The sequence below is a fragment of the Pochonia chlamydosporia genome, chromosome 4 (genome assembly GCF_001653235.2).
Source record: "Pochonia chlamydosporia 170 chromosome 4, whole genome shotgun sequence".
NCBI classification, from domain to species: domain Eukaryota; kingdom Fungi; phylum Ascomycota; class Sordariomycetes; order Hypocreales; family Clavicipitaceae; genus Pochonia; species Pochonia chlamydosporia.
Genome location: NC_035793.1, coordinates 257770 through 269364, shown reverse-complemented (window position 1 = coordinate 269364; position 11595 = coordinate 257770). Strand labels below are relative to the sequence as shown.

Below are 11595 nucleotides of genomic sequence, written 5' to 3'. Positions count from 1 at the left end.
CCAAATTCAGCTGTTCAACAAAGAAAAGCGACCTATTGTTTTCAACGACATACTTGAAAGATCCTGAGAGACAATGACTCACGGTCGCTCGTCTTCGAGACCGGTGTAAAATAAAATGGTTGGCTTTCCGGACTGATCCACCGCATCGCCAAGCTCGGAATAAAATCCGAATACTGGAGCCAAAGTCCCCAGAGTTGATGGGCGGATTCGCAATGCAAGGCCAAAAGCGTGTGGCCGAGTATGCCTCCGGAAACGACCCGTCGACCCCAAAGATCCGGAAAGTAACACGAGCCTGCGACTCGTGTAAGCTGAAGAAAGCCAAGTGTACGGGAGACCAGCCCTGCGAAAAGTGCATTGCCCGAGACATCGAGTGTCTATACAATGCTAGCTACACAAGAGGGACCAAGACAACTCCACCGCCGTCAAATGCTGCCAGACGAGTGACGATAAGCATTGAGAATGACGACAGCTTGGAATATGATCAAGACCAAAGACAAGCTTCCATGGGTCGAAATGGTACTGATCTGGATGCCCATAATAGCGCGATGCAGGTGACAAGCAGCCATGGCCCTAACGGTGATAGCACCGGACCGTCAAGGGCATCGCCAGAGCTGGGTATGGCAGAAATACAGGGACAAGTGTTTGATCCAACATCAAGTCTCGCTTTTCTGCACCGAGCTTGGAAGCGCCTCTCTGTAAAGAAGGACAAGAATGAAGCCACTGAATATCGACCATCCTCAGAGTCTCATCTTATTACCATGTCCGGCGATAAGAGTTTGTCCGTAAGCAGAGACATCACCCAAGATATCCTTCCCAACATAGAAGATGCAAAGGTATTAATGACTCTGTATTTCGATGTTTGCATTGCCACATACCGATGCCTACACCGACCTTCAGTAGATACATGGTTATCAACAATGCAAAACAACGTCAAAGAGGGCATCCCAGTCTGGACAAGCATTGGGCGGGCCAAGGCAGCAGTGGTGTATGTTGCGCTCGCCATGGCTAAACGACACCAAGAAAAATCCAAATTCACCGTCGCCCAGGAAGAAGATGCACAAGCACTTCGAGGAACCGATGAACTGTTTGCCTTCTCTACGCGGCTGACAGACCAGGAGACTGGAGTTCCCGTTGTGGAATCTGCGCAAGCGCATATGGTACAGACATTGTACCTGCTCACTACTTCCCGATTCAATCAGGCATGGTATACATTTGGACATGCTCTTCGCATTATTGCAGCTCTGGGATGGCAGAGGCGAGCTAATATCGCGAGAAGGAGGGCCGCCAAACCAGATTACATACATGAACAATGTTGTCTGAGGACGTTCTGGTCAGCATACATCATCGACAACTATTTGGGCGTTGTATTTGGACGGCCACGAGTATTTCACGACGATGACATTGACCAGGATTGGCCTGACAGAGTCAATGATGAAGAGATGACTCCATCAGGTCCAATATGTGAGCTAACTGAGAATCGATCCGGTTGCCACACCGACGCATTAATATTTCACGCAAAGTATGGATTCAGAAGTTGTACTGTGATGAGGGCGTACTAATTCATATTCGTAGAATCGCAAGAATCATTGGACGGATATCGCGAGAGGTCTACTCATACAAGCACAGTACCGAACATGACAGAATTATCGCCGCCGGTGAAATGACCAAGCATGTCGAAGAATGGCACCGTAGCTTACCCATTCACCTGGGCAGCATCGACCCGGCTATTCTAATCCCAAGCTATCGCCGTCAAGCCATCGTCCTGAAGTTAGCACATGCCCATGCCATCATGCATGCAAACCGGCTGTTCCTCCTCCGAAATCCGGTATCCAAGTACAGCCTTCAAATACAAGACTGCATCAAAGCCGCGAAAAGTGTCCTCGAAACAGTTGATTACATGGCGAAGGATGGGCCAATCTTTCATGCGTTTTGGTGGACGCATTATGTCACGTTTTGCGCACTAGTCGTCACCTATGTCTGGGTAATTAAGCATCACCGAATGAGTCAAGACGGTGGGCAGAGTGCCAGATCTTCTCTTGTGCGTCTGGCGGAACGATGTCATACACACCTTGCTCAGGCTACAGCATCTAATTCGCCGAGTCGACGGTATGCTGTCATCCTAGAGGAGTTTCGGTCGCTGGCTGTCAATCAAGCTAGGGGACAGAAACCAGGAGATAGAAACAGACATCCTGCACGGCATATTACGCCCGAGACCCCTTCGTATGGTGGAGGCGAGAATTGCAGCAGTTTGCCGATCACGATTATAGAACGAACCGTGCCGGGATCAAACGACCAACTCGGCCCAGATCCTGCGCTTGCAATGGAAGTGCCGCTTATATTGGATGACTGGCAGTTAACGGATTGGTTGGACCTTGACTCTTCGGTAAGTTGCTCGTTGGGTTATTTGGTAGTGAATGAGTCTCTAATATGTTTGCAGGCGTTCTGGCCGAGCTTTACAGTCGAAGATTCAACGCTGTCCCCACCAACAAGCCTTTAAGGCACAAACCTCCCTCGTTGGAAGGTAGACTGTGTCCAATTTCTAAGGAACCTAAGAGGATATATGTCACGGCTTATTTAGGAATAGGCTTGATTGGAAGGGAAATCGGCATAGCTCACGGATTGGTCACTTTTGGAATATACGTCTTGGCTGATGTCAGTCATCTTGGTATTTTTGTTATCTATGTAGTGTATTTGGGATAGTCTTTGGAAATTATCTTGGCTACATGAGTTCAGTTGGGAGGGTGAACAGACATTTTTGCACTTAGATCAATACACGCAATTGGTGAAGAGTTGTTGATGTTCGACTTTGGGCGTGACGTGAAGCCTTTGACATGCCGAGACAAAGTTTGTATTGGTTCGATGTGTTAGAATTGTACATTTAGTCCACGGTATAGCTTTTAGGCTCGGCAACTGGCTTGCGTCGTGTCATACTCCTTTAGGCTCGTGCCCGTCTGGTCACGGATTTTGCTGGGACTGACATCTTCCAAACGAATCTCAAATGCAAATACAATCACTCTGAAGATGATATTGGACTTAAACTTCTACATAATTCATTCCGACATTTACATCCTGAGTCTACCACATCCAAACTGACCAAGTGCGTATTATCGAACACTACTTCCCCGTCTCATCGTCTCTGTTGAAGCGGGAGCCCGCAAGGCTTATGAAAGCTTCAGACTCGCAATTTTCGAGTTCCGCCGCAGATGCATATGTATTAGTGAGTGTGGGCACACTGCTCCCACCCGTGAGTTTGTTCCAGTGCTGTGGCTCATACTCAGACTGGATGTTGTAAGCGTCGTTTGGTCCCTGGCCATGACTGGTGCCGGGACACGAGGGAACAAATGGGTCATCTGGTAATTTATCTTCAGGGAAAAGTATGTGAAATAGCTTGGTCCAACTCTGTATGTCATTAGCCGGCATACGGCGTCGCATTTTCTCAAATTGCTCAGCTGTCAGATGTTCTGAACTGATACCATTTCCATCGATGTGGTAATGTTCTCTCTGCAAATGTTGCTTGACTCTTGAGATATCATTGAATGCCCTTTTGTAGCACGGGTGAGAAGATAGCCCGGATTTCTTGGCAAAGGGGCAAGCCCATCTCCCCCGGTATTTACTTGCAGCAAGAGGTTTGCCGCTGCTGCTACTCCAATTCGTCACGTCTGTAGAGAGTACGTGTTGGTCGGCGATACTGTAATCAGAAACGCTTTCCGGTCTGCCAGCCGCGTCTTCTGATGACATACAAACTTCACTATCGCAATTTGATGAGCTAGAGTTGGTTAGGCGGGTGTACTGTGAGTGAGATACTATGGCCGGAAACCTGTGCCACATGGTGTCACTCTGCAATCCTAGAGTGTCGCCATTATCCCGCCATGGTCGTATAAAGCCAAGATCAGAGGGGCGCATCCAGAAACGAGAGTCGTAAGTAGAATGCTCGGGTTGGGACATGGGATATTGACTCAGCCATTGGGTCTCACATGGGTGAGTTGTGTATTCGTATTGCGCGGTAGTTGGCAGCTGAATACTCCTTGCGTTGAATTCAGCTTTTATCTGATCGATAACGCTTGACAACGGGACAACACGAGCATGCCCTAACAAGTCAGAGCCGACGACGTGGCCGTAGACACCAAATGTTTCTTGATCCACAACGACTGAACCGCACTCGCCTGGTACAATTCCTAGAATAGCTCGAGGTCAGAATACTGGTGGCAAAGAGGGATTTACTTGATCTTGTTGCTTACCAATGCCTCCATCCATGACGACGGTCCATACTTGGCAAAGGGCTTGTCCAGGAAACGATCCAAGGTAGCCCCGTGCCGCGATTAACGTACCGCATCTCACACCTCTGATTGCAGATATCAAGTAGACTGGCGTTGCGTAAACGCGAGGGGAGCGCGAGACTGTTTGAAGAAGTGTGCGTGAATTTTTGTCTAGGATGAGGTAGTTGCACCTCATTGAGCCGATCGAGTCCTCATCCTTGGTTCTTAAGCATGCCCAATCTAAGTATGGGCTCGAATAATCCGTTGTGGCAGACTTTGCGGCTTGCTCATTGGGTTCTGAGGAAGAGAACTGCTGTCCCCAGATAGCATCCTCCCACACTGCATTGGCAATAGCCTGCTGGATAGCCTGCTGGAACTTGAGCTCCACACGGTCCTCGCCTGTTTGTTTTTCATCGTCATCATCACTGTCGTTGAACCATGGGTTAGCCTCATCTTGATCGCTTAAGGTACTGTCTTCGTCCCCGCCCAGTGACGGGAACGGCAGTGGTAAATCATCTATCTTCGATTTGGCCTGCTCCTCGAGTATATCATGTCGGAAAAGATGATTGACAGTGAGAAGCCGGTCCATCCCATCAATGTCAAGAGTCAATCCAATTGTTGCAAAGAGACTTTGATGCTGAACCAAAGCACCACACATGGTTGAAGTCGAAGGAACTTTTATAATATTGGCTTCTTCTCCAGCCATGTACACGGTTGGATTCGAATCAGAGGGGAAATAATAGAGCTTGAACATGGGCTTTGAGGATCGCGCAGGGTCATGAAACAGCCTAGACCGTATCGATGGCTCTGCGGGATAGCACAGTCGGAGGCACGCGGTGTGTTTGAATAGAGATCGGAGAGAAGTTACATCTTTCGTATTGCATTTGACGAGAATGGAGGGTGTCGCTGACTGTGGTGAATCTCCTACCATTCTAAGGTCATAGTCGATGAACCTTGTACGATCCCTTAGAATACTGTGTGCATCAACAGCTCTCTTTAACTCGTGGACGACATATGTGAATCTTGAGTTGTAGTCTTCCAGTGGTACGTGTGGAGAGCATACAGGCAAAAAGTACCATATTTTCTTGTCCCGGCTGCCAGGAAGCGGAATGCTGTTATTCACGAGATTTTTGTCTGTTTCCGGGCTTCCAAGTATAGTCGAAGTGGGATCGGAACAGGACTGCGATGTCGTGGTGGCGGTTGACTTCTCCTTTTGTGAGTCGGCAACGTCTGAAACAGTCAATGGTGTGCTTGGCGTTGTTACAGACCCGGTGAAAGTCGTATCGATACTCGGATTGGTGCTGGTACTCGTCTCTCCCTGTGTTGACACCGGTGCTCTGCAACTTGTCTCGGGACTGTTGGATGAGCTCGCAAAGTTGCTGGTGTCATTTCCAGAAGTGGGATACTTTACAGTAGGTACCACTTTGCGCCACGGAGGTTGTTTTACGCCTTCATTTAAGCATTTAATAGGTTTGCTCTCTGCCCAGGGTGTCAGAAGTCCGAGAGATTCGCCACAATAGTTCGTCTTCGCTCCATGGAAGTCACTACAAGTCCTGTATGAGCGCAGAGTACGGTAATATGCTACAAGAATATATGTAAGCGCATAGGAACTTACAGCTCAGCGGATTGTGGATTATCAACATGCATTTGGGTTGAGTTTCCACTGCTTCTAGACATCTTGTCGTTGTGACGCGTTGGAGAAAGTCGACAACAAGCAGCACGTAGGGTTGTAGAAGTAGAAGCGGCTTCATTCAAATATGCACAGCCCCGCTGTTTAAAGCCTAAGGCACAATTGCAGTATGTAGATTTGCTGTCACTCCAGATATAACGAACATGCGAAGTGACCTCTGTTTCCGCCCTGTTTTGTGTGGCAGCTGCAGTGCGTCTCAGCTGAGGCAGCCAAGCACACCGCCGGGTCAATCAGATTCGATGGCCAGGGATGCACCCAACTAGGGATATGTAGATCAACTTCCAAAATCTTTCTTACTACATACCGTCCTGAGCCGTAGAGGTTTGCGGAGGGGATCATGAAGTCCAAACCAGAAGAGAGAGATGACGCAGCCCGTCGACTCTTCGGTCGGGTGGGTGATCTGCCAGTTTTCTTCGCTTTCTGTGATGACCTTCTCTGCCAAGAAAACGACTTCCTTTTACGCCTGAACAACCAAAATGCTGGAGACCAACTCACATACAAGAACATTCTCCACGTTGTGGATATTCTGAAGCACAACCCTCAGATGACCAAGAATGAGACCTTTCAAAGCCTTTGCGAAGGAGCTTCTTTCTCTTCTAGAATTGAGAAGATCATTAACTTGGCTGTTCAGGCCATGGTTATGATTGACTGTGCTGCTAACCGCCACCACGCGACTGATTTCAACCTTGGCGGCCATCGACCAATATCCTGGCTCTCACAAGAGAAATACGTCGACTTTGTTGAGCGTTCTTTCCCCGTCGGCTGCGAGTTGTCGATGAAAAGGGCCGACGAGACAGTTGAAGATAAAGCGTCAATGAAGGCATGGAAATTACAAAAGCGTCTTGGGATTAGCTTTCGAGGCACAGATAACCTGGCCGAACACTTGCTGTTTGATCCGAAAAGCAATTGCCTATACCTATTTCACCATGCCAAGTTTTTGAAGGCACACCTTGAAAATTGCCGCAGCCACAACCGACCACTCGGAATGAGTCTCCTAGAAAGTCTAAAAGTGTGAGAAACTAGAAAGTTGCACAAATCAGAGACTAAAAAGCCTGTTACACTAACCTACATTCTCCAGTGGCACAGTGCCACCGCAGTTGCTTGTTGAAACACTCCACTCGATCCAATCTATACTCTTCCCACCCATCGACCCGAAGTCTGCCTCAATCTTAGACAAGTTGATTTCCAAACGCGGCGGGTATTTCGATCGCGAGTGTGCCGAGTACGAGGGGTACCAAATTTTCCAAGAGCCCCCAGAAGACTTTAAATACATTTACTGGGGAGAGCGCTTGGCAATTCTCCGAGAGCTTCTTAAGAACCGGCCACCTCGGAATAAGCTAGAACGATGGCTGCGCTGGCAAACTAGTGAGAGCAATGCGCTTTTCGTTGCTCTATTGGCGCTGCTTATCTCCATCTGTGTTGGGATCATTTCCATCGTACTTGCTTGTGTCCAAATATGGATCGGTTGGATGGCGTGGAAGCATCCAGTCGGTCAAGGATAGATGCAGCAGACGGTCTAGTACGGTGTACGTTGAGTTAGAAACAGGAACAACCAAGCAGATTTGACAAGTTACATTCGTTTCTCAAACAGTTCAAGTAAGCTACAATGATGGCCAATCGCGAACACTTTGTGGACGGGAGCAGAAAGGCAGAGCTGGATGTCATAAAAACGATTCTAAATGATGCATCTCAGCTTGTAACGAGTGTGGTATTATATTAAAGACAAGGACCTCGGAGGATCCGCCCGCTTTCGTCTGACACGCGCTGTAGTTGAACATACTCGTAAATCACGTCCGCGTCCATCGTTTCTTCCATGTATGTCACGAGTATAAACATCCAGTATACTTCCAAATCCGCTGGGATCTCCAGCAGCAATTGACACCCACCCTTGTCTTGACGATATGCGATCGATACCACTCCTCTACAAGGTCCTTGCCAACTTTTAATTCCCAGTTGTCAAAGCCTACCAACACGAGAATGACCATCCACTAACGGGGCGCCAGGCCTTGTCGTGGCCTGTGTAAAGGGCTGCTGTAGACTAGCTAGCGAGACTTTTCCTCCTTTGCCTTGCGTTTCCAGTCGAAATTGCAGAACACCTGAAACACCGTTGTTTTCGAAGCAAAGACCTGGAGTAAAAGAGGAAAAGAATGACGATTTTGCGGTGATGCCAACATTATTACTATTCTCTGAACCGCTAGTCCTTTCCAGAATCCAGAGGGTTCGCAAACGATGTGTGAGTGAGCGTGTGAGGTTCAGGGGTGAGAACGCAAATGGGAAGGATCATTGATCTTTCTGGAACGGTAGCACTTTCAAGTTTAGAATCAGCTAGCGTAACCAGAAGCACCAAGTCACACGATGAATGTCGTGTGTCTAGTACGTTCAACGGCCATGGAGTGTCGACCTCTGATGACCCCAATGTAGAGAGGTTGTGATGTTGCTCTTCAATTCTCGGCGAATCCAACTGTCCCCCGAGCTATCGACACAATCCCGCAGCAATACATTGTCAAACCGCGAATTATCCTGCGTCAAAGTCCAAGGATGCGAGAATGAGTGATCCCATGGCTTGGGCTAGTAAAACACAACATCAAACCATGTCATGATCAAGTCGATCCACAAGATGTGACCCAACATTATTTAGTACCAGATTTTTTCATCCAACATCCAGAGGTCAGAATTAAATATAGACAAGCAATAGCCTGTCATGGTGTACTTGAGTAGATGATAAGCATGCATATATCATACATATATGGTTCACGAATGGATGCCATCGCAACCGAGCACTTTTGACGACATTGGAGTCAGTACCGTCCTTTGTGGGGAGCAAAGCTGCACTGAGAAGACAAGAAAACTTGCAGGTATCTGCTTCGGCAGTGGTTCCATGCGTAAACTTCAAAAGAACCTGTTGGTTGCTGGAATCATCAACGTAACTCTCGAATTCCATATTGAAACGAGTCGATCACATACGTACATCCAACCCAATTATCAAGTATGACTCGGTACTACATTACTCCTAACACGCCATACTCAATATTGCAGGGATCTATGTAGCGTTTGGATTTACACGTCATATTGTTTCATAGTGTAGACTTTATTTCCCCAGTCCCTTGTCCGCGCCAGCGCCACACCACGTTCTTTGTGCGGGAGAGGCGCACACTACGCCCAGATCGATAGATTGATGGGAAGTCCCGAATCTAGCTCTTACACCATTTCATGTCGTGGTTCAGATTGTTGGGCCGATTTAGCTCTCCCGAGAACGTGTGTAAGTCACAACAACGGTATCTTACATTTCGCAGTGCCATGGACTAAAGGACAATGATCCTTCCCAGAGAAAGAAAATGAAATAGAGACTTCTTTTGGGGAAGTTAAAGACATAATGATCAATGGCAATGGCGACCTTCAACCAGATCCTTTGCAGCAACCTTTCTGCATTCCTCCCACAACTTCACTTGATCGGCGACCTCGCCAAGTCTGCTAATGACTTCCTTGTTGCCATGTGTAAATGTGAATATCACGTATGGAATTCCAACATCGTCGCAGAACTCTTTCACGTGCTTCTGCGCCCGACGCAAGTTGTGCCTCGGGAGGCGAGGGAACAAATGATGCACAACTTGGAAATTGAGACCGCCATGCACGAAGTCCAACCAAGGCGGGCAATCAACATCCATAGTCGTCCGTATCATCTTCTGGGCAAATGACTCGTGAACGCCCAGATGGGCGCTAGACATGGCGAAGTGGCTGAGCGTGAGTTGCACATGCAACCCCCCAGTGACCATGTGCGAAACGAACAGAAATGCGACACGGGATGACCACGTCGGGATCGAGAGGTATAGCGTTCGGTAACCGAACCAGTACCAGAAAACCACCTGGCCAGCCATTTCAACGTAGCGATGCCACCACGCTGGACCTTTACGTGGTGCTTGCGCCGGATCTAAGAGGTATGACCATGCTAGGCGGTACAGGTTGAAACGACCCATCATGAGCAGGGGGTAGTAGAGGTAATGCTGGTATTTGATAAGGACCCGTGATACGATGTCAAATTTCATGACGCGATCATAGTAGGTCGAGCGCAAGGAATCAAAGAAGCGGGAAGAGATGGCGAAAAAGGGCATATGCTGGATGTCTGGATCGTGCTCAGGAGAGTTTGTCACTATGTGATGCACATTGTGGTTCCGCTTCCACCAACCAACCGAAAGCCCACCAAGGAAAGCCGCAACAAACATTCCAATACAGCTGTCTGTGTGAAATCCATGTGTTATGCTTAAATGGCCAGCGTCGTGAACGGTAAAGGCAAGCAGATGCCAGAGTAGCCCGAGACATAGGCTCGAGAGAATGTAGTACTCATAATGGAGAAACGTCCTGAAAAGGGCAAAAAGAACCAAGTATCGGCCGAACTCGACGGCGTAACAGCTATATGGGCAGTCGAAGAGTCCTTCGGTGTGCAGTCTTTCATCGAGCTGGCGGTACTTTGAGACAACATCAGCTTGCGACTTTTTATCGAGCCGAGGGTAATTTGAGATGTCTGATGATATCGCGTGGGCTACTGAAGCTTCAGTAAATTTGGAATGCTCTTGCTCATGTTCTGATGAGAATAATGACGAAGCTCGCGAAACTGGTGTGTCCGTGCCCGTGCCCGTGCGCCTCTGACGAGCCGAGCCTGCCTTCTCTTCGGCTTCGAACACTGGAGATGGTGGCGTCGATTTTCCAGATGAGTTGACATCTTCGTCAGAAGATAGCGTTTCGTCGTCGTCGTCTTTTGATGCCAGCGTTCTGAATGTTCCTCCCTGTATCGGAGGCAAGAAATTTTCCCATGGTTCGTCTACTACTCCTATCACATACTTCTGCATATAGTCCTGTGCTTCCTTGGAGTGAAATGCCGAGACTTCATCCGTGGCATCCCGACCAATCATGTGCAATATTGATTTATCTCCGCCTGGGTGATATGGTAGCCATGTGTCGACTTTCAGTACCTGGCCACCCAATATGATGATCTTTCGCCCATCTGCTATCAATCCTTCGATTTCGCGTCGAGACCACCATCGATTTTTGTGTGACATAGTTGACGCCACTGGCTGATGGGTACTGCGGTAAGCAGCTAAAGATTGACTTCAAATCAGGGGCAGGCGATGATGTTGGGTGGATGGCCGGATGGCCGGATGGCCGGATGTGTATGTTGGGGATCGAACGACCTGAATGAGCGCCGGCAATAACGGAACAATTGCCGGGCCGCAGGATCCAGCTGTTGCCGAAGGGAACCAAAAATCACACTGGGTGGTGCTCCCTGCCTGTGCATGTGAGAAATTATTAATCCATTGAGCCTTAAGCTGGCAGGTCTACCCTGTTTCTGTGGGTTATTGTGAAATTGGCGAGTTGTGTGCCCATCGCTGGCCATAAAAGTGACATAATGCATCGCAAACAACTCTAGGAGCTGACTCGCAGGTACTGATTCCTATACGGAGTATAGATCTATATTTGTTAGAAAGCAGCAACCAGTAGTAAACGCAAGTCAATTGTTTTGCAATATGTTTGGAGAATATCGAGTTCGTTGAGTGATGTTACTGTTCATGAGAGACAACGATGACAGTCGGCTGAAGGCCACCATGACGACCATTGGCGGCACCCCAACCCTCGCTGACCTTTCTTATAAATTGC

At 48.3% G+C, this 11595-nt stretch overlaps 4 protein-coding genes across 4 annotated transcripts; 2 read left to right on the top strand and 2 right to left on the bottom strand.

Moving 5' to 3' along the window:
* Positions 1 to 212: 212 nt before the first annotated feature.
* Positions 213 to 2497, top strand: VFPPC_15958 (C6 transcription factor; the record flags this gene model as incomplete). Its single annotated transcript, XM_018293711.1, has 3 exons — positions 213 to 1519; positions 1573 to 2383; positions 2438 to 2497. The coding sequence occupies 3 exons, from the start codon at positions 213 to 215 to the stop codon at positions 2495 to 2497; spliced, it is 2178 nt and encodes a 725-aa protein (XP_018142953.1).
* A 617-nt stretch (positions 2498 to 3114) lies between these two features.
* On the bottom strand, positions 3115 to 5933 carry VFPPC_07502 (hypothetical protein; the record flags this gene model as incomplete). Its single annotated transcript, XM_018286349.1, has 3 exons — positions 3115 to 4175; positions 4239 to 5800; positions 5872 to 5933. The coding sequence occupies 3 exons, from the start codon at positions 5931 to 5933 to the stop codon at positions 3115 to 3117; spliced, it is 2685 nt and encodes an 894-aa protein (XP_018142952.1).
* Positions 5934 to 6283: 350 nt separating this feature from the next.
* VFPPC_07501 (hypothetical protein) lies at positions 6284 to 7448 on the top strand (the record flags this gene model as incomplete). The annotated part of the gene is made up of 2 exons (XM_018286348.1): positions 6284 to 6957; positions 7025 to 7448. 2 exons carry the CDS (start codon positions 6284 to 6286, stop codon positions 7446 to 7448), a joined length of 1098 nt encoding a protein of 365 aa, XP_018142951.1.
* Positions 7449 to 9323: 1875 nt separating this feature from the next.
* VFPPC_07500 (fatty acid desaturase) lies at positions 9324 to 11000 on the bottom strand (the record flags this gene model as incomplete). The annotated part of the gene is made up of 1 exon (XM_018286347.1): positions 9324 to 11000. One exon carries the CDS (start codon positions 10998 to 11000, stop codon positions 9324 to 9326), a length of 1677 nt encoding a protein of 558 aa, XP_018142950.1.
* Between the last annotated feature and the right edge of the window lie 595 nt (positions 11001 to 11595).